Source organism: Zingiber officinale, chromosome 6A, assembly GCF_018446385.1.
Source record: "Zingiber officinale cultivar Zhangliang chromosome 6A, Zo_v1.1, whole genome shotgun sequence".
NCBI lineage: Eukaryota > Viridiplantae > Streptophyta > Magnoliopsida > Zingiberales > Zingiberaceae > Zingiber > Zingiber officinale.
In genome coordinates this window covers 80,452,780-80,475,504 of record NC_055997.1, presented here as the reverse complement: position 1 = coordinate 80,475,504, position 22,725 = coordinate 80,452,780, and the positions used below count along the sequence as shown (strand labels likewise).

General features: G+C 37.3%; 2 protein-coding genes across 8 annotated transcripts; both read right to left on the bottom strand.

The window, feature by feature from the left end:
• Positions 1–2,440: 2,440 nt before the first annotated feature.
• LOC121996704 (ferredoxin-thioredoxin reductase, variable chain-like) lies at positions 2,441–5,335 on the bottom strand. Of its 4 annotated transcripts, none has more exons than XM_042550768.1 (2): positions 4,684–5,335; positions 2,441–2,852 (listed from the first exon to the last, which is right to left on the bottom strand). In XM_042550768.1, exon 1 carries the CDS (start codon positions 5,231–5,233, stop codon positions 4,760–4,762), a length of 474 nt encoding a protein of 157 aa, XP_042406702.1. In that variant the 5' UTR covers positions 5,234–5,335; the 3' UTR covers positions 2,441–2,852; positions 4,684–4,759. The 4 variants fall into 4 exon arrangements, with proteins under 4 accessions (XP_042406702.1, XP_042406703.1, XP_042406704.1 ...); XM_042550769.1 differs by having other exon boundaries at positions 2,441–2,843; XM_042550770.1 differs by lacking the exon at positions 2,441–2,852 and adding an exon at positions 2,895–3,489.
• An 859-nt stretch (positions 5,336–6,194) lies between these two features.
• On the bottom strand, positions 6,195–14,554 carry LOC121996703 (HBS1-like protein). Of its 4 annotated transcripts, XM_042550764.1 has the most exons (12): positions 14,285–14,554; positions 12,632–12,696; positions 12,128–12,243; positions 11,811–11,957; positions 11,502–11,651; positions 10,187–10,458; positions 9,988–10,098; positions 9,363–9,853; positions 8,359–8,524; positions 6,909–7,148; positions 6,685–6,816; positions 6,195–6,560 (listed from the first exon to the last, which is right to left on the bottom strand). In XM_042550764.1, exons 3-12 carry the CDS (start codon positions 12,237–12,239, stop codon positions 6,429–6,431), a joined length of 1,953 nt encoding a protein of 650 aa, XP_042406698.1. In that variant the 5' UTR covers positions 12,240–12,243; positions 12,632–12,696; positions 14,285–14,554; the 3' UTR covers positions 6,195–6,428. The 4 variants fall into 4 exon arrangements, with proteins under 4 accessions (XP_042406698.1, XP_042406697.1, XP_042406699.1 ...); XM_042550763.1 differs by lacking the exon at positions 12,632–12,696; XM_042550765.1 differs by lacking the exon at positions 12,632–12,696 and having other exon boundaries at positions 10,187–10,449.
• Positions 14,555–22,725: the final 8,171 nt, after the last annotated feature.

The window sequence follows — 22,725 nt, the reverse complement described above, 5'->3', positions numbered from 1 at the left end:
GGAATATTGATTGAATTTATTAACATCTAACTAATAATGTTATGGGTTTATTGGGTATCATAAATTTGTTAATGGATTAATTAATATCTAACTAATAATGTTATGGGTTTATTGAGTATCATAAATTTGTTAATGGATTAATTAATTGGGGGTATTTTAGAGATTATTTGATTAATTAATTGCTTAATAAAACTTAATAAGGGATGATTGGACCTTAATCAATATAATAATTAATAAGATTAATTAACTTAGTAGTTAATTGATCTACTCATCAAATTGATCATGATTTAATTAGAAGGATTATTCTAGTACTTAGATCAGCTTCATTCCTATACTTGTAGGATTCGAGTTCGAAGAAGACCTTTGATTTGAAGATAGTTTGGATACTCTATGTTAGAGGTGAGTAGATCCTGCTTATTTTCTTGATAGCTTTGATTATAGTGCATGATTGTTTACTGGCATGTTTGATGAGGTTATAGTTACTCGCCTACTTTAAATCTGTCCTATATCACTCCTAAGTTTGATACATTATTGTTTGTCCTTATATATTTTGATCTATGGTTGATAGCTATGCAGTTATATTTGATATTCATGATGGTGTGTATAGATATGCATGAGATTACCTTACCATAATATATGACGTTGTATATTTTGCTAGACCCCTTGGTAGATTATTTGAGTTGCATTTATGGTTAGGATGATCATACCGTAATATAAAATATCGAGCATCTTGCTAAACCTTTGTTTGTTATTTTATACCATAATGTAGGATATGGAGTATCCTAATATACCCTTGCTATTAGTTGGGCCAATAACTTATGTTCGTGAATTTATATTATAGTATGATTATATACTTAGGCTCGTGCTTATATGTCATTGATATTATATATAGTATATTTGTATACTGGTGTGAGGACATGTATGTTAGTAAGATTATACTGACTCATGCTTGATGGAAATCACTTCCTAACATAGGGGTAGCGTATTCCACTAGGCTTTTTCTTTTGGATCAACCCCTAGGATTACTTAATCTTGATCCTGATGTTTATTATATGTGTGGTGATACCATGAAATTAGTTGTGATATTAATACTAGATGACTAATAATTTGAGGACTTGATTGCCCATTTCTGCCTACATATTAGTAGGATATACCGTAGTATAGAATATCGAATATCCTAATAGATACTTATTATATAAGCTCATGCCTATACATTCATAAGATAATACCATAGTATAGTATGTTGAGTATCCTACTAGACCCTTGGTTAGTATATCTTGTCGACCATTATTTTCCATTCCTGTTGACCCTTGGTTAGATAACTACGTATATACCCTATCTGCCCACGAGACCATTCGTGATAGCAAATTCGCCCGTAGATAGTTACTGTTTACTTATCCTGTCTGCCCACGAGACCATTCGTGGTAGTGAGTTCGCCTACAGACAGTGACTATTTGTTTATCCTGACTGTCCACGGGACCATCCGTGGTAGAACATTCTCCTGCAGTCAGTACTTGTTATATACTTGCTATATGTCAGTCATATATTTGTGCATACAGGTTTGGATGTACTATATGTACTCCTGAATTGTTGAGCAGGTTAGTGAAGTGTTATGTTATTGAATATACTTTTGGCTATCTAGTGATTATGTTGGGACACTTACGTTGATTAGTAAGTATTTTACTTGAGACTGGATCCTTTGATCTCCTGTCAGTATATTATCATGCACTATTTTCTTCTACCCACTGAGTTGCTATACTCATTACCCCCTTGTTTTTCCTCTGACTTTCAAGTTACAAATAGAAGAGGTATAGTGTCGCTCAGAGGTCCTGGCTGATAGTCCCACTCGAATTTAAATTTTTGTTCGAGTTATTTGGGGTATTTTCTGCTGTTTGTATTTACAATTTTCTTTTTATATTAAATGCTTGAGTGTTGTTATGAGCTTGTTAGTTAGTATGATCATTTGTTCATGCATACATACACACATTATCATTTGTGACATGATGTTATTATTATATTGCATTGGTATTTGTATTAACTTGAATTTGTTCGATATCATATTTCTTATATTGTCACTAAAGGGTACCATCCGATTTGGCGGACAAGTATACCCTCGGAGTGTGACACTAAGGCTTAGTCCCCTCACTTCTCATGGGCAGGGCTCCCTATCTAATCCCGACCGACTTTACTCCGATTGGACGTCCAAGGCTCAGTCCCCTCACTTCTCATGGGTAGAGCTCCCAATCTAATCCCGATCGACTTTACTCCGATCGAACCTTAGGGCTCAGTCCTTTCACTTTTCCTAGGCATCATTCCAATATTATTCTGGGTCGACCTCTTAGCCGGTCGAACCCCTAGGGGGAGAATGCTGTCAGGAAATCACAACAACTTGTCAGAAAATAATAAATATTTGTCAAGAAATATTTTAATACTCTACCACATACAAACTACAAAACCTTCCTCTATCCAATGGAAATTCGTCGTACATCTTCTTTCACCCGATATCGTCTGACATGCGACATTCTCTGGTACCTTATGATTACGGAGATTACAAAAGATATTATAAGAAGGGAGGTCCTATTCGTTGACTAGATATGCGCTAAACAACAGTCTTACTTACACCCACATATTTATTGTCCTTCATCTTTTTCCGCTCAACTTCTCTTCTGACTTCAGCATCGAAGGGCCTGTGCAGAGACCACTTCCATGGTTCTTGCTCTAATGCTTCCGATTGCTTTGTCTGTGATATTTGTAAGGTAGTGGGTACCATCGGCGATCCTCTCCCCCAAGCTCTTGATTCCTCTCTTCGTCAATGTTCTTGCCATCGTCACCAATATCCCCATCTGACTCAGCTTCCAAATGGGATCAACATTAATACTGTTAAGTCAACAAGCTATGCTATTCGGCAAAGGCCTCAACAAAAATTTGGCGGAAGAACTGATTGAAGACGATCAGCATAAGAAGCTTCAAACAAATATGAACTGCTTTGTAGCTCACAGATATAGAATGTCTATTATATGCAAGGATCTTCAAGCTCATATATATTTACAGAATCTTAAATGTCACATCTGCATATCGATAACAAACTACAGCAATGTGATGTTTCCGGGCTAAACAATTTACGCACTGACAATCTAATCAGCAATCATCGAGACTAACCACAAGCACAAGCACAAAAGGGTTGAAGCAATCATGCTGCAAGTTGTGAATGCACGTCGAGTGTTTACAACAGTTGTCTAGAACCAGTACATTCACATCTCAGTGAGTAGGCATGCTCAAAATATATTTCATCATCAGGTGCAAACTTGACGACTAACATTAGCATCGAGGTCTATCAAGAGAATAGTTGAAGATGTCTTAACAAAGCAAAACATGATGTAGATTAACTAACTACCAAAAAGGCTTGTACAAGTGTTGTTGTTCTCACACGCGCGCGCACACACAATCTAGGCACATGATTTTGCCAATTATGAATTGAGAGAAATTAAGCTGTAATGAGCACAGCAAACTATTAAGAATACCATGATATTATATGCAACAAAATGAAATTGATATAAAGCAGCTGCTTTATTTTAATGCTTTTTAAAAAAGGACAATATATTTTGGATTGGAAATACTAGGATAACAAAGACATTTGCTTTGGTGCAGTTTCTAAATGAAACCTCCAGAGTATATCATGATAAAAGCATCCCAAAGAATATTTAAATACTAAGAAATTGAATCTCTTTCCAAACTACCTGATCCAGAAAAATAAGGATCATTACTTCTGAGTAACATATAGTCAGCTATGACTAAGAATCATCATGGTAATTTCCAGCACAGACAACGACAGTGGTGAGTCATTTGTACTTCAAATACTTAAGGATCCACTAAAACATTTGTGCATGATTGTATGTCTTTCCAAAATTAGAGAGTTCATTCTCGATTCCATTACAGGTTTGACCATCTTGATGACTGTAACCTGTTTTTTCACTAATTGAGCAACAAAATAAAGATAGATCCTCAACTTTACAATATAGTAGGTGAAACAAAACCTACAATTTTAGGCAGTTTGATGTAGAGAGTTCTCCAAGCACAAAAAAGAGAAATACCCAAGATGAAACAATCGGCAGGAATTTATACTTTAAGAAACAGATTCCAGGAAAAATAAATAAATAAATAAATAAATAAAAAAGTAATGCCAATGCAAATTACAGGATAGGGTTAGAACTTAGAACTCAGAAGCACAACAAGGATAGCAACAGTCCGAGCACTAGATTGCTTCAAAACAGATTGATTTACAATGCCACAACCAAGGTGTTTATTCATAGAGGAAATACACATTCCAGTAGGATAAGTATCCGTAGATACCCCAAAAACACAAAGCTTGAGAGCAAGAACGTTTCTATAACAACAGCTATACTAGGCAAAATGACATACGAGGAAAGGAATCAAAACAATAAATGTAAGTCACAGACAACAGAAACACATTGTGCAGGTCCAATGAGTCACCAACAACTACTCAACGACTACGAGCAGTTCAAGAGGAAAGACGGAGAAAATTCAGAAACTTCATAGCATCTTGTAGCTCACCTTTTCTGTTTTTTTTTTTTTAATTTTTCGTAAAAAAATTTCAGCATCTGAAAACACAATTTTACAGGATAATTTTCATGGTATCATGGTAAAGCTAAGGTAAGTATTTACCTGTTCCACCAAAGCATCTTCCTTCTCAAAAATATGAAATCTCCATCTTTTTGAGACCGAAATACAAACCCTCGGTTCAATCCATGTACTGGAACTCATCCTCCTTGAGATGAGAGATGAACTTGACTGGGCGGGTTTGCCCTTCGAACTCGATTTGGAATTCAACCTTGAATGGGAGATTGGCGGAGATCCTTTTCCCTTTCCAAATCCCAACGTACTGCTTGATCACCCCTTCCAGGCCGTCGAGATCCAGATCGGGCGCCTTCTGCACGTGGCAAACCTTCAGTGGCACGGTGACCCGAACTCTTTTCCCGATCTTAGCCGCCGCCCGCTCCTCCTCCTCCTCCTCTATCTCGGAAGAGGAGGAGACATCGGCGGAGAGGACGGCCTGGCACGTGACACGGTATATAACCCTAAAAGGAAGGAGGACGGATGCGGCAGGGCGGCGGGTGGACAAAGAGGGTAAAGAGAGAGGGGCGACGGAGGGAAGGGAGCGGAGGAAGAGGGAAGGGGAGAGGGGAGCAGCGGCAGCGATCCCCGGCGTCTGCATTATTGGCAATTCGATCTCGGATAGGTTGAGCGAGGCGAACAAGAGCAAGAGGCGAACAAGAGCGTAAGAGCGTGCGGAGATGGAGAAAATTACTTTCAGTCTTGTCTTGTAAATCTTTTTTAATTTTAATTTTGTTATGAGTTAATTTATAATTTTAGTTCTGTAATTTGTATTATTTTTTAATTTTAATTTTTTTTTTAAAATTAAAATTTTTCAATAGAAAATGGTTAGAATGTAAAAAATCCATGGATTATAAAAAATCAAAATCCTCAAATTCAATTAATAACTCATTATTTTTCGTTAAAAAATTTAAATTTTAAAAAGAAAAATACTGAAATTGAAAAATATTACAAATATAAGGACTAAAAATATAAATTATCTCATAATCGGACTAAAATTAAAAAAATATATAAATTACAAGATTAAAAACATAATTTTCTCTATGGAGAAGGAATGGTAAAAGGCCGAAGAAATTATGTGATCAACTTTAATTCGTGCCCACTAAACTTGCTCATGAATTCACCAAACTTTTTTCGTTACCAAAATTTACCAACTAAACTATAAATTATTGATAAAGGAAAAGTTAAAATTAGGATGGGCATATATTGATTAAATTGAAATAATCAACTAAGTAATTGATGATTTTACAAAAAAAAATCTCTAAATCACGATGGAAATTCTCTAAATCGCGATGGGCTAATATACTCAACTGTTAAAATAAATTATCAATTGGATATTAACCGATTAAATCAATTTTATATAATTTGATTTAATATATCTTAATAATAAAATTCAATTTTAAACTGATCAAAATATTTGATTAATTCAATTTTAAACCGATTACTCAACCGTCCAAAAATGACTGAGAGAGTACTAAGAAAACTAGAAGAAAATAGAAGAGAAAGGTACATGTTTTGGTGTCTCTTCTCTTAACAATAGCTCACGGCATGACAAGGTGAGATCAGGGAACAATATATCACATTCTTATCTATATAAACTTTACATAAATTATCGAATCAAACTTTAGTGCATGTTTCATAATCAAACTCTGAAATAAGGGCGCACGAGATTGTACCTCATTTCATAATGTACAAGCAGCCTAAAAACAAAACAAGAAACACGGGACTCAAGATGACATGTTTAGGAAATGCATCGAGCCCATGTTCGAGTAGAGGCACTACTTGTGTTGATGAGCCTATGACTCGTGCTCAAGTATTCGGGTCACGATACCAACCGCAATTGTAGTTCCTGATGACCTTAGGAATGCCCTTCCAAGGGCTTTAGACTTAGAGAACTCCTCCACACATACAGCTCCGTCCAGTTGCACCTGGTAAAACAACCAAATCGAGCAGCCAGCTCAGAACATCAACTAGCCAAAAGGTGAAAAACAGTTTCTGAAACTTGCAACCATCTTGGAACCTCGGGTTGGCAGATACACCACACGGTCTTACCTCTATGATGGCACTTTGTTTTCCCTTGAGGATGCGCGGTGCTTTGGAGACTTTGCCAGTCTTCTGGTCCAGCAACGCTACCATCTTTGCCACCCTTCCAGCCTCTTTTGCATGATGGATGTGGAATTCAACCTATGTATACATAATTTCATTAATTTCTCAAAGCATGTGATGGAAATCTGTCGACGGAGCTTGAGCAAAGGTGTTAGGTTTCTTAGCCAGACCTGAGATCCAACCAGAATTGGTGTGGAGATGTCCAAGACGAGTATCTTTAGCTCCAAATGTTTAGCTACTTGCATCGGATAATCAGGATGGCAGATCACCCCACCAGCTAGAACATGACCAGAATTGATACCTTGTAAGGTGACAGCTACATTGTCACCAGCTCTTGCTGAATTATAGCTAATTGAGTCTCGCTCGATAGACCGTATAGTTGCTAGCTCTCCTAGAGGCATAACCAGAACCTGCATAAGATAAGATTACCCCATACTGATTGTCAACCACATAAATCATTGTATAATTAATTAACACCACTACTAGATGCAATGAAAAAAAAAGGCTTAGTTAAAGATAGAGATGTGTGATATGGATTTTGTGAGTGAACTTGCTTCCATGAATGACAACGCAAGTTTTTGTTCAAGAAATTGTCTCGCCGATTCTTTGCTTGGGTAAACAAAAGAGAAATGGAACATGTACAAGTAGAAAAGAAAGTATGCATCCAAATAACAGTGTACAGCATCGGATAAACAAATTAGTCCATGCGAGACAACTAATGCTTAAACTTAGGAGAATTTTGGTAGATAAGGAATCAGTACGTACACCATTCTATGAATTTTTTATGTTTCAATCTGGGACTCAGATGGCTAGTTAATAGCTAACTATTTGCGCCTTAAAACTCATATATAAGAGGAACTATAAGTTATAACCAAAGGCTAATATCTCAGGCATAGAGGATCATGAGGAAATCTCAATCGGTAATATAACTCAACATTTATTTTCAATCAGTTTTTCCTTGGAAATTCTTGTTTTCTTTTTCTTTTGTGACTTTTTACTAGTACCTAGTTGTTTATGCCATTATGTGATAATACCCAGTGATGTGAAAAGATAATGAACTGGATATTCAGGTTTATAGTTGGCCATCCCTTGTTTTTTCCAAAAATACATTGATTTAAGTAGTAGATCAATACTATGGGATGTTTCCTAGTTAGTAGGATAGCAGCAAACTAGATGAGCTTGCCATGTAAAGGATTGAGTCAACAATGAAGCCATTAGTTATGATAAGAATTAAATCTAATATAATTGAAGTCAGAAATGGTTACTTTATGGTAGGAATGAACAAGACTTCAACCAATGTGCTATATAAAAAGGGTCAATGTACCTAGCCTTGAACCTTGAATAGCAACAAAGATGTTTCAGCAGCTAGAAACTTTTGCCCAATTTGCAAATGGAGCAACCATATCATTTTCTAAGCTAATCCCTACTTAAAATGAGTTGGAACCTATTTTCAAAGTGTTTAGTACCAAATAGGTAAGTCACTGAGTCAATGTCAAATGCAGCAACCAAACTCCTGATACCAATAGACATGGCAACATCAGTTAGGCATTGTAAAAATAAAACTAAATGGCCCAAACGGATTTGTTAATTGCCCTGAATAATATCAAAATAGTATAGTACCTTGGAACCATTACAGATAGCTCCAGTCTCTAACTTTCCACAAGCTGCAAAATTCCCCATTGATGTCTTGATGGCATCACATATAGGAAGAATAAGCGGCTTTGAAACATCCCTCAGAGGTGTCTGCAATGAATCTATTGCATCCAACAGACAAAACCCTCTATACCTGCATCAATTTTTTTAATTAATAGAAATGTAACAAAGGTTTTTCCATATGCATGTATCAGAAGGCACAAATTATTGATGTCTTGATTGAGGATTTTCTATTCAATGCCAATAATCACAATTCTTAAGAGGAAAGGCCTGATATGATAATGAATGGTATTGCAAATTTACATGGAAAGACCTACCAAGAATAATGGGACTGTGAATCACATGGCTATCTTAAGCCTTAATCTTTAATACATAACCAGCCACCAAACACAGCTGCGATAACTATTAGTGAAATTAAGAAAACATAATTTCTATCCCGCGAACTACAAGCTGAGTAGATATTTGATGTGTCAAAACTAGAACATTTGGTTTTATAGTAATCAGCATGTTCAAGGAACAAACTCGAGTCCAAAAGATAGGGATCCTTTTGAGCATACAGGCATCATTATCTCCTTGCTTATGCACAAGGGTATCATTCAAGTGTGCTTCGTGGATACTTGTAAATGGTCCTAGTCTTTGTTTTGGCAAACTGCTGTAACACAAAAAAAAATGCCACTTCCTTATTGGAAATGAATCATACACCTCCCAACTATATAATTTTTATTTACTTTTAAGGTGAAAAGATCAAAGTAACTGCATTCTCTTCCCCTATTTTTATTTATTAATTACCAACAGTAAAACTTCATGTGACAACGATGGAAAAAATATTCATGGTTTCTATTCCACAAATACAGAGGCCAAGAGTACTTTGCTAACATTTTCCAACACATATGAGGATATTCAAGGAACATAAATTCAAAGATTGCATTTTTAATCACAACGTGCAACCAAATAAATGATACTACTCTTACCAGGAAGATAACCTAACATCAGTGGTGGTTGTAACCAGATTCTGGTTTTCTACCACACTAAGAGGAACCCAAATGATTGAGGAATCTTTGAATCCACAGGAACGAAGAAATGCACCAAGTTGTGATTTTATAAAATTAAATCTTTCCTTTGAATACCCCACAACATCCATCTTATTAACAGCAACAATGATTTGCTCAACACCAAAACTTCTAACTAGTTGAGCATGCTCCCTTGTTTGTCCAATACCATAACCATCCATACCTGCCTCAAAGGAACCAGTTGATGCATCCACAACGAGAACTGCTGCATCTGCTTGTGTAGCACCTGAAATCATATTTGGTACCAAATCTTTGTGCCCAGGAGAGTCAAGTAAAACAACATGATACTTCTTGGAGTCAAAGTATGCAACAGCAACTGTCATGGTCACACCCCTTTCCCTCTCTGCAGAGCTCTCATCCATTGCCCATGCATAAGCAAATGAACCTTTTCCCTGAAGTAGAAACATATTAATGGCCTGATTATCTACTGGATTAATAGGAAAAAAAAGAAGGAAGAGATATTTGAATTATGGGGCACACATCAGTGTTAGCATCTAGTGTATATATATATCCATCATAAGCATACCTTTTCTTTAGCCTCTTTTTCATATTTATGCATTTCTTTCTTGGAAACTTTTCCCAAAAGATGTAGCAATCTTCCAGACAAGGTAGATTTCCCCGAGTCCACATGACCGACCTTGTAAATTTATTAATTAATTTCATAACATTAAGATAAACAATAGATAGAAAAGACAAATCTCAGGCTTAAGGAATAGGTTTCTCACAATTGCAAGATTCAATTGCTGCAGAGTTCCTGGTCCTTTATCTATTAACATCCATTCTTCCGGTTGGTACTGAGTTTCTGTATTTGTTTTTCTGTTATAAATGGGATGTTTATCCAACTTTAACTGGTTTAGGTTACTGCTCAATGGTGCTATGGTATCTTTATTTTCCCTGGAATAACTGCTCTCACTTTCACTGGCATTATCCGGTGAAGATAATATTAGAGCCTCTTTCCCTTTACCGTTCGATTCTGCACTTCTATAATCTGGTTGTACTATTCCAAGCAGAAAGAGTGTCAAGCAAATACATAAAATCAAGATGTTAACTTTGTAAAATTGATGCAAACTGTGGAAGAAGAATAAAAAATTCAATTACCCAAAAAAATATTAGAAAAAATTAAAATTTCCAGGTTGCTATGGTAAATCCCAAAAGATCAAATTTGAAAAGATAATCAAGATATTACAGGATAATGAAGCTTTAAGATGATGAAGTGCACGAGCGATATTGAAGAGTGAAAGTACTTTTAGTGCATAGTATTGATGTATGGTAAAATGTAGCCAAAGTATTAAACTCCGTGAGATCAAGCTTTGTAGGACAAGTAGAGAGAAGAGAAAGTAATAAAGGAGAGACAAGAAAAGGGAGATGCATGATCACAAGACAGAGGTAAAGAGAGGAGGGAGAGGCAACACATAGATGAAGAAGAGAAGAGGTTGCAAAAGGGGTGGAGTGTACAGAATATACACAGAGAGATATAAAGAGAGATGAGAGATAGAGCAGAAAGAGAGATGGACAGTGGAGCAAAAGGAAGAACGCATTCAAAGGAGTTGACAACTTTCATTCCTGAAACATTGCATGTCAAATTACGCTATAGACCATTATTTATAGACTGAAGCCAAGATATCACGAGATTCGAAACAATATACATTAACTATCTAAGTTACTTTCAAAGTGGTGAAGCAGATTCCAAAGAAAGATGCAAGGATATGATTGAGGCAAAATTCTAGCAAAAGAACTCTTTGATGTCTTTGCTGCCAGGACAATGGCTCACTGTTTCTCAACTTCTGAATACGCCTCATCTATTGCAAGACAAAAATGTGAAAAGACCACACACAAGACAAGAACATGAAAAGAATGACGCCATTAACTCATCGATGATTAAAAAAGAAGCAATTGCTTGTTGCAAACAGATCAAATTCCAACAACATTTATATTAGTTTTGCAAAGCAGTCACATGTGATATAAAGCTCTGAGCAACCTACACAGGTGAACTTGTAATGTCAAACATCATTGGCAACACTAAAATATATGATATGATACCTTTCTCATACAAATTAGGCCTTTTGCTCTGAAAGACATCAACAAGATTGTTTGTTTTGGGTGTTGCCATAGAAATTTGTGCATGAGACTTGGACATAGCAGATGCTCCTGTATCTTTGCTTGCAGGATTTACTGTACAAAGTATATACTCTGTGAACAAAATAATAATATCTTTGACAAGTCTCTATAATTGCCTTATATCAAAACACATAAAAATACACAAGCTCATGCATGTATGCGCAAGCACATGATACAAGGTTATTTAATTGGAAGCACATACAATTCTATTTATTGGAAACGTTGATGCACCTTTTTGTTTGCCATAATTGGAAGCATAAACTTGAATAGCTCCACAAATGTCACAACAAAATGAAGTTTCATCATTGTCATATGAGCAAATTGGACAAAGCCAGATTCCTTGCTTGTTGGCATCCTTACCAAGCTGAGATGCCACATCTGTTCCAAGTAGTAATATATAAACCAAACAAGAAATATTTGGAGAATGAAGTTAACATAAGGAAGGTAGTTGGAAGCAAAATGCAACATTGTGGTAAAATAACTAAAAAAGATGCTTGATTGAACCGCTTGAAAAAGTCACCCAAAATATTGGAATAAATGACACTTACTATCTTTGTCGTAGTCATCATCTTTTACTTCATGATCGTAATCATAATCATAATCATCATAATTGTCATATCCATCATCATAGTCAAGCCCAAAATTGACTTTTCGAGGCATTTCCCTGAAAGACAAATTGAGAATCTACTCATAAGCTTTACTAATGATAAATCTCCTAGAGAAAGGATGAAAAGGAAGTGCTTCAGGATTCACTCTGAACAGCATATGAGTGGTAAAAGATACAGTAGGCCTTTGTTTAAGTAGAAAGTGTGGTTTGATTCATCCTTAACTCTACCAACAGTGGGAAAGCACATAACTAGTTAAAGGTATCTTAAGATGCTTCCATTGTAGACAAGTTTATAAAAAGAAAAGTAAAATTAAAAAGTTAAGGCTCAGAACATGAAGGCAGATGATATAAGGAGCATGAAAAAAACTTGACCAACAATGACTAGAATTACGAAAAACGAACATCATCATTTGGATAGCAATAGAGGTATTTGTCCAGTCTTTACCTTTGTTAGGAAAGGGGACTGGAGAAAGTAGGACAACCAACACTTCGTACAAGATAATTCTTCAGCTAAAAAGGATACCGTGCATAACAATCCCAATTTCAGTGAAAGTAGTTAGGAACAATAAATTCACCAAGGAAAGTATCATATAAGATAATTGACTCTTCCAATAAAAGAGAATTTCAAAATCAGGAAGTAAACCATGTGTTTCCTGAATAATGAAAATGAAACCCGAATCTTTCACAAAGCATGATAAAAATAAAATTACATACTGGTTCAACAACATGAAACATGGACAAAACAGATTAATGGAGCTTTTTAAGGCACATGACCTTCAAATATCAACTCTTGACTATAGACAACTGATTCTCCAAACGCAACTTTTTCAACATAGCTTTTGTCATTTCGGTGTGAGGAGTTTACTGAATGATCTTTTATTTGTACATCCATCAAAACTTAGTACCCAAAGCCAATGAGAATGTCCAAACATGTTATCTGAAATTTGCTAACTTAATATCTATACAACTAAAAGGCTAACCTAGGTCAACACCCAAAACGCACTGGCAAATAGATTTGTGCAAATATAACATAACCAACTACCATTTATAACAGATTATGTGTGTGTGTTTGCATGTGTGTGTGTGGCTAAAACACGAAGAGGAAAAGGATTTAACCAATGCCACCTCACAAACACAAACAAGCAATGATGCTATGGAACAATGAGGCAAAAGCCTGCTCGATCAGGCGCAATCATAAACCAGCTATGACAATGAGAAACAGAAAAATATGTCAAAGGCAAAGGCCATGTCAGACGGAGGAGCAGCTATAACGGGAGGATGACAGGCAACTGAAGCAAAGGTGGAGAAAGAAATATTGAAGGGAAGAATTGCTGCAGCTCTATTATGGTTGTGCAGTTGTGCTTTAAGTATCGAGTTATTCAGTAGCATTTAAGAGGCTGGCCTATGAAAGGGTACTTACTAAATTTAACACCAACTTTTGATATTTCAATAGATTCAACAATAACTTTTACTTTTAACAAATCCATGCATGTTTTCTGAATTTTGTAACAAATTTTTAAACATTTTTATTTAACATATAACGTTACACTTTTTTAATAAATCGCGTAAACTCAGAGCAATTAGGTGTAGCTTCAATAGATGGTAAAATGAGAGAAAATAAGCACGTTCAAAGACACAGAGTAAATTAGTTAGAAGAGTTGCATACATTAGAGTTAATGTGTGAAGGATAAGGAAGGCTAAAGAAAAAATCACTCAATGTGATAAAAGATAAGTAATTTGAATATTTACTAATGAATCAGTTTTACATAAATGTCAATGGGGAGATAAAATTCATGTAGTTCATCCCAAATATTTTGGATAATCATACCTAGATGATGATGATGCAGTATGTCATATCATTCATTAATTTCAAACATCACTATCTTCCACTTGCAACAGATTGAAGAATAATTATATCATTGCCTACATTGGAAACTGACAGAAGTCTTGTGTTTCTAAGATCGATTTTTTTTTAAAAAAAAAAAGTTTTTTTTTACAACAAGTGAAGGAATCCAGAAAGATCGTCACAATCTCGCCAAAACGGAAGCATAATTGAGTTGGAGAAAAATAAAGGGAAAGAGTATGAGAGAAATCTTACCAGGAATAATCGTCAGAACCGGTGCCACTTCAAGAATGCATACAACGTCGGTGAAAACGAAAAATGGGACAGGAACCCGCTCAATCGGGCGCGATAATAAGGCAACTGATCTTCGAGAACGTGAAACACACACAAAAAAAAAACAGAAGCGGGGGCAGAGGCCGTAGCTGGAGGAGGAGGAGCTATATCACAGGACGACGTCGACGGACGCAGGCGAAGGTGGGGAAGGAGAGAAAGGGAAGCACCGCCGTACCCCTTCTCCCACCACTGTTTAAGATTCGTATTTGAAGGCATCTAATTGCCCGGCCCAGTCTTTTTAAGTGGGCTATAAAAGGATACAGCATTTTCATGGGCCAAACATAACCAAATGGCATATGGCGCTGGAGTAAGGTTAATAGGCCAGCCCAACTCATATGAAGAGAAAAATGAATATATATATATATATACACACACGTAAAGGAAAAAAAAAATCTTAAAAAAAAGTTCAAGAATAGATACATAAATTAATGACCAATCATTTTTACTTTTGTGGACCTTATTAATTTATATGTCTATCCCTGAGATTTTTTCCTCTGCATATCATTTTTCATATATATATATATATAGAGAGAGATGATATCCTGCACACTCTTATCCTGTACACTTCTAGGCAATCTCCCACAAGTCGGGGTGCCTGAAAGCACTCTCGGGCACCTAGACCTATGAGGGACACCTAGTAGTGTACAGGGTAAGGGTGTGCAGGCTAACATTTTCATATATATGATACCTTGCACACTCCTAGGCGATCCTCATAGGTCTGGGAGCTCGGATGTCCCGCCTGAGGGCCTCGATTTACTTTTCAAGGTTCGGGTGCTCAAACCTGTGAGGGTAGCCTAGGAATGTGCAATGTAAAGGTGTGCAAGGTAACTTTTCTTTATATATATGTCGTACACCCTGTGCTCACCTAGTGTGATTGATTTTTTTTTTTAATTTTTTGCCTATTTTTTAAAACTCACAATTATCCTAATTAGATTTTGTCTTTAGAATTTAGAGGTTGGCTTATAGTACTAAGTACAAAAAAAAAAAAATTAAAATAAAAAAAATTAGGTGGGCAAAGGTTGTGTAGCGTGTGTGTATATATATATATATATATATATATATGCGATGCACACATCGTGTGATTGTGTACACACGTGTATATATATATATATATATATATATATATATATATATATATATATATATATATATATATATATATATATATATATATATATACACACACACACATACAAGATTGTTGAATTTGGACTGGACTCGGGACACCTGAAATTAATCCGAGGCGTCCTTCGCCCACTTGTATATATATATATATTTCATGTTATGATGCTCGACCTCCTATGCATGCCTCCATGCGCGACACATTTGGGTGGCCTGCACACTCATCGGCCATGAGGATAGGCATCATTTAATTTTCCTATATATATTTTTATTTATTTTTTAGTTGGCACTAGATATTCAGTTCTTCGAATTGAATAATCCTTGGGACGACTAGTCTGATCCCATAAAATTATCCACCTATCATTAGAATAAATCGAAAGGTGCTCATGGTAGTCTATCTACACGACTCGCTTTCTCAGGTACCCATTGTTGGTTGCTACTCGGAATATCATACTGATTCCCTATACAAAAATTTTATACAAGTCCTTAACCATTCCTAACAACCTATTATGTTCTTTAGAAATTAAATTCGGAATCGCAAACAGAACTTAACATTATTGATTCCAAATTTAACTTATCTGTTCTTAGAGTTTTAGACTTGGATCGCAAACGATGCTTAACATTGTTAATTCAAGTCCACCCATCTTACAAAGTTGATTAAATATTTATTTCTAAAATTGGCTTCCAGGTTAAACATGGCGAGACACTAGGCCTTCTTGGTTATGGGATCATCCACCACTTCCTTGACAAAGCCTTTTAAAGAAATTCAATATTCAATCTCCTTATAGTAACTCTAGGTTTAACCAATAAGAACAATCGAATCACGAGATCGAAAAAAAAAGAAACACAAAGTCGAAACATAAATTTGAAACCTAGAATCGTTAGTCTCTTGTGTTTGGTATTTCAAGATCAAAAACAAAGAACATGAACTAACTAACATGATACGGAAACAATTAGTTAATTATACCTTTCTTTGTAGCTAATGACCTCTTGATCTTTTATTGTATTCCTCTCATTCTCTTGGACGTCATGTAGGCGACGATCTTCCAAGATGAAATCTACCCAAGCCTCCTTCTTTCTCCTAAGTTTTGGCCACACCAAGGGATGCAAAATAGAAAACCTTCCTCTCTTTTCCTTCTTCTCCAAGTATGTCGCCGGCCCCTTGAGTTCTTCTCTTCCAAGCTTAGATTCGGCCACCAAGAAAGATAAGAGGAGGAAGAGCTAAAATATGACCGGCCCTAGGAGAATAAGTAAAGGAAAATCTAGAGAGGGATGGCCGGCCACAAGGATTAAAAGAGGAGGAATAGAAGAGGTTGTGTCACCCATGAAGGCATTCTCTCCCCCTTTTTTATAATCCTTGGTTAATCCAAAAAGGAAAGTTTTATAACAAAAATAAAACTTCCTTTTATTTCTCAATTATGGCTAAAAAGGAAAAATTAATACTCCTTTTAGACCATGACATGGCCGACCCTCTATCATGCACAAACAAGGAAAAAGATTTCAATCAAAAATTAAAATCTTCTCTTTTAAAATCCCTTTTATGGAAAGCTATAAAAGATATGTTTTATAAATTAAAATCTCTCTCTTTTAAATCCTTTTATGGATATCTATAAAAGAAAAGATTTTAATAAATAAAACTTCTCTTTTAAATCATGGTTTCAAAAAGGAAAGTTTTATCCAAAATGTAAATATTTCTTTCACAATATAGATAATTACAAATAAGGAAAGATTTCAAATCTTACTTTTAATCCTTTGTAGAAAATCTATATAAGGAAAAATTTTAAATTTTAAAACTCTCTTTTAAAACCATGTGGAAGTTATAAAAGGGAAGTTTTCACAAATTGAAAACTCCTTTTATTTTCTTTTGTGACCATTAAAAAAGGAAAGTTTTATAATTTAAAATCTCTCTTTTAAATCCTTTTATAAAAGGAAAGATTTTAAAAATATAACTTCCTTTCATTCCTTTGTGTGGCCGGCCCCATCTTGGACACCAAGATGTGCTTGGGCCGGCCCTAACTTGGACTCCAAGCAACTCATGTGGCCGGCCACATCTTGGACACCAAGATGGGCTAAGCCGACCCCTTTACTTGGGTAAGAAGCTAGGCTTAGGTAGATATTAGGCTTTATATAAGAGGCTACAATAGGGACCGAGAGGAAGAATTGGTTTTGGTCTCCCGATGAGCTTGAGCTTCCCGTGTTCGCCCCGAACACCCAACTCAAGTTCATCAATAATAACTCATACCACTAAAGAGTTATTATTGAACTACCGCACCAATCCCAAATTGCATTTTTGGGCTCTTTCTTATCATGAGTGTGTTAATCTCCCTGTGTTTAAGATATAGAATACTCACTAATTAATTGAGTTACTGACAACTCACTTAATTAATATTTATCTCCAAGAGTAGTACCACTCAACCTTATTATCATGTCGAACTAAGTCCACCTGCAGGGTTTACATGACGATCCTTATGAGCTCCTCTTGGCGACATCATCAACCTAGATTCCTATGACACAGTTGTTAGGATCCTTCGTACGGCTAGAGAGGGGGGTGTGAATAGCCGACCCCAAATCTTTGCTCGTTTCTTTCTACAAATTAGGTTAGCAGCGGAAATAACAAAAGGAAACGAAAGCAAAACAAACCAAACCTCAACTCGTCGATGTAACGAGGTTCGGAGATGAAACTCCTACTCCTCGGCGTGTCCGTAAGGTGGACGAAGCCTATCAATCCGTCGGTGGATGAGTCCCCGGAAAACCGGCTAATACAAACACTCCTTCTGGGTGGAGAAACCTCGCCACAAAGTCTCTTGCAACAGCAAGATAAGTGTACAAGAAATACAACAAGAAGCAAGAACAATAAGAATGTAAAAACACACACTATCTTGCCTTCGACTGGTTTCCGTTGACGAAGCAGCAACTTCACGGAACGATAGCAGCAGCTGACCAGCCGGGGAAGCTCACACGAAGCTTCACGAAGTAGAGAGCTCAGCAAAGCTCAAGCACAGCAAGAAGCAGGGCCAAAGAGAAGAAGAAGAAGAAGTTCAACAGTAGCTTCTCAACCTCTTTTATAACCTGCGAAGAAGACAGAAGAAACTAGCTGCGTCAGCAACTAGAACTCGATCGGCCGTGGACCGATCGGAAGAGGCCTTTGCTTGTTCCGTCCCCGATTGGTCCACGCATCGATCAGGAACTCTCCGATCGGTCCGGGACCGATCGGAAGAAGCTTTGCCCTCGATCGGTCCATGGACCGATCAGAATCTCCTGATCGGTCCATAGACCGATCAGAACTCTCCTGGACCGGGACCGATGCATGCTGATCGGTCCCTCGACCGATCAGCCCCTCGCGCCCGCCCTGCTCGCTTCGATCGACTCGATCGGTCACCGACCTATCGTTATCACACAAGATGCTATCGATAATCGACGGTCACCGCACCGATCGAATATTCATGATCACCGGATCGATCACCGATCGATCCACTCATGGTTTTCGCCCAAACCAAGTTCAAACCAACATCCGTCAATCTTGACCTGTTGGTACATCATGCTTAGCATCCGGCCACTTGACCCGCTAAGACTCTCCACCAAGTGTCCGGTCAACCTTTGACCCACTTGACTTTCCTCTTCGTGCCAAGTATCCGATCACCCTTGATCTACTTGGACTTCCCAACACCGATGTCCGATCACCCTTGATCCATCCGGATTTCCTGCCCGGCTTCACTCACGTGACTTTCACCTAGCTTCACTCACTAGGGTTTTCACCGGCTTCACTCACCAGATTTCAACGCTCGGCTTCACTCACCAGACTTCCAACCGCCTGGCTTCACTCACCAGACTTTCCCAATGCCCGGCTTCACTCACCAGACTTCCACTTTCACCTAGCTTCACTCACTAGGATTTTCACCGGCTTCACTCATTAGCGACCGCCTCGCTTCACTCACCGGACTTCTCCGACCGCCTGGCTTCACTCACCAGACTTTCCACACCGCCTAACATCCCAGTTAGGACTTTCCCACCGCCTCGCTTCACTCACCAGACTTTCCTCGTGCCAAGCTCCCCGCTTGACTTCTCCGTGCCAAGTCTCCATACTTGGACTTTTCTCGTGCCAAGTCTCCATACTTGGACTTCCGTGCCAAGTCTCCATACTTGGACTTTTCACATGCCAAGCTCCCTGCTTGGACCTTTCCATGCCAAGTCTCCATACTTGGACTTTTCAGTCAACCAGTCAACCTTGACCTACGGTTACACCAATAATCTCCCAAACATCTATTCTTGTCCCATATCAAGAATAGAACTCCCTCACGAGTGTCAAACATCAACATGCAACTCAACTAGGTCAACCTTGACCTAAAGTTGCATCAACAATCTTCCTAAGTCAAACATCAAAATACAACTCGAGTCAAGTCAACTTGAGTCGGGTCAACCAGGTCAACCTTGACCTAAGGTTGCACCAACAATCTCCCCTTTTGATGTTTGACAAAATCATAATCAAGTTAGGTTAACCCGATAACCTAACTTAGGTTTTCCAACCATCTTCCAATGTCCAATGTTCTTTCCTTGAACATTCTCTGGACATTCTCCCCTTAGGTTAACCCGATAACCTAACTTGGGTTCTCCAATAATTCTCCCCCTTTTTGACACACATCAAAAAGAATTCCAATGTTCTTCCTTGAACATTCCTTGACATTCTTCCCCTAGCTTAGGTTAAACCGATAACCTAACTTGGGTTCTCCAATAACTCTCCAATGAGCACTCTCCCCTTTTTGACACACATCAAAAAGAAAAAGGAGAGTATCAAGGTCAAGAGTTTCTTCCTAATGAAAGTCCCATACCTTTCATTGAAACTCTTAATTTCCCCCTTGATACTAAACTCAACAATCAACTTAGTGATAATCCCATATCACTAATCCTTAAAAATCTTAAGGAGTAAAAACTCCCCCTAAAAGCCAACTCCCCCTTGACCATTGCACCAACAATGTCTTTGGGAGTTCCAAACCTTTAGAAATCTACAAAAACCCAACTTCCAGCTGAAATTTCAGACATGCAGTCGAATTTCAGCACATTGGCACGCTATCAGACCTCACTGGATCGGTCACCAGACCGATCCACAGCACTCTGGATCGGTCCAGTGACCGATCCAGCCCTCCCTGGATCGGTCCAGCGACCGATCCAGACACTGATCACAGGGATTTCTGATTTTTCTTCTCCCGAAATTCAGAAACCCCTAATAAATTCCAGAAAATTCGAAAAATTGTGAAATTTTGAGGATACATTCCTCATAACATACATTATCATGGAAAAATAGTTTTCTATGAAAATAGTTTCCATTTTTCAATCTTGATACAAAGTTCGAAAACTTTGAAATAGTTCAAAGTTAAGTCATCTTTGTATCATCTTGCTCAATGAAGAATGCTATCACTAGGAAAGCTTCATCAAGGTTTTTCAAATCAATTTTAAAATGCTTTTAAAACCATTTGAATTTAGGACCATAATCTTAGGGCTAAATGTACATGACTTGTACACAAGCTTTCCCTATGATCCCTATTTTCTTGAATTAGGCTCATCTAGGTACAAAACCTATGCACCTTGATCCTAACTCATGATCCTAATATCTCACACACATCTAAAGTGTATCAAACACATCCAAGTCAATTTTGATGTGAGATATGGGTTAAGGTCAACTTAGGCTAAGTTCTCATGCATTTTCTAAACACCAATTTGATCTCAATATCAAATTATATGTTTGTCCTTAAATCAATTCAATTGATTATTAATGCAAGAGATGATGACATGGCATAAAATGGTATCATAAATGAAAACATGTGCCAATGTCATGATGTCATGGCATAAAGTTTGAAACTAAACTAACACATGACATATAGATAACCTAAGCATTATCATGACATTTCAAATGATAATAAAACTAAACATGATGTCATGACATGTGAGGGTAAACAATCATGGCAAGATTTAGCATAAATAAATATACCTAGATTACCTATCTAAGTATCCTTAACCACTTTGCTAACCTAAAATTTAACCCTTGATTGCCCAAAGTGCTCCAAGAAAATGTCAAAACCCAAATTGGCATTTCTTGATCTCTTGTTTGATTTATATCATTTGAAATTCTACAAGAGTAGCACTTCTAAATTAAGGCCCGGATTGCCTTGATTACCTAAGAGAATATCAAAATCCCAATTTGATATTTCTCTAGGTTTTTCCAAATTGTGTCACATTAAAGTAAGATTAATATATTCTCACTTTGGCACACTTTACTCTTCCAAGGAGTGAATGATAAAGATTATTCCATTTCATTTTCAAAGGTTTCCAAAAACCTTGAAAATGCTCCTTGAGTGTCAATTTCCTCAAAGTTGGGTTAACTACCCTTCTTATTGGAGTTGACACTCTCTAACCCATTTATGGGGTAGAGAAGATGCTCCTAGGAACCCAATACCTATTAGAGCTCATTGGGTTCACTAAATATTCACTAGGGATGACTTCCCTAGCAACTCTCCTAATGACCCTCTTAGGCTTTAAAGCCTTGGTCATTTGGGTCTCATCAAGGTCAACTATAGGGATGACTCCCCTTGTGACCTTGGTAATGGTCTTTCTAGCCCTAGGTTTTGTTCCATAATCAAATGGAACATTGTGGTAAGTGGGCTTGACCACTTGGGACTTAGGTTTGTGACCCAAACCCTTTTTGTCCTTGGACATTGGTTTTTGACCCTTAAACCCTAGAGATGACTTCTCCAAGTTCTTAAGAGCCTTTTCCAAAGTATCAAGTCTTGACCTCAAGACTTGATTCTCCTTCTCTAATACCTCAATTTTTGATTTGTCATTTTTCTTTGAGGCATTCCTAGGCATGTGTCTAGTTGATTTGGGATTCCTACCTAGGTTCTTCTTAACCTTAGATGAGGTAATTCTAGGGTTGGCTTTCCTAGTGTTATCCTTATCTAGGCTCACATGTTTGGCACCTAAGCATGTGTATCGATTTCTAATGTTATCATGCTTATCATTATTGACTAGTGCAATAAAATTTCTAGCATGCATCTTACTAGTATTGCACGAATGAGACTTAAATGATACCTTAGGGTTTGCCTTAGCTCCCCCTATAGAAGTGCTCGGTCTCTTGCCCTTGTGAGGTTGCCTCCCCCTCGGACAATGGCTCCTATAGTGTCCCCTTTGCTTGCATTGGAAGCACACGATGTGCTCCTTGCCTTTGCGTGTTGGGACTCCGGCTTCCTTGA

Coding starts and splice junctions, on each gene's coding strand:
- LOC121996704 (XM_042550768.1), bottom strand. CDS start 5,233: ATGCAGACGCCGGGGATCGCTGCCGCTGCTCCCCTCTCCCCTTCCCTC.
- LOC121996703 (XM_042550764.1), bottom strand. CDS start 12,239: ATGCCTCGAAAAGTCAATTTTGGGCTTGACTATGATGATGGATATGAC. Junction 6,817..6,908: donor CAATTCTGGTTGGATCTCAG/GTCTGGCTAAGA, acceptor ATGTATACATAG/GTTGAATTCCACATCCATCA. Junction 6,561..6,684: donor AACAAAGTGCCATCATAGAG/GTAAGACCGTGT, acceptor TTGTTTTACCAG/GTGCAACTGGACGGAGCTGT.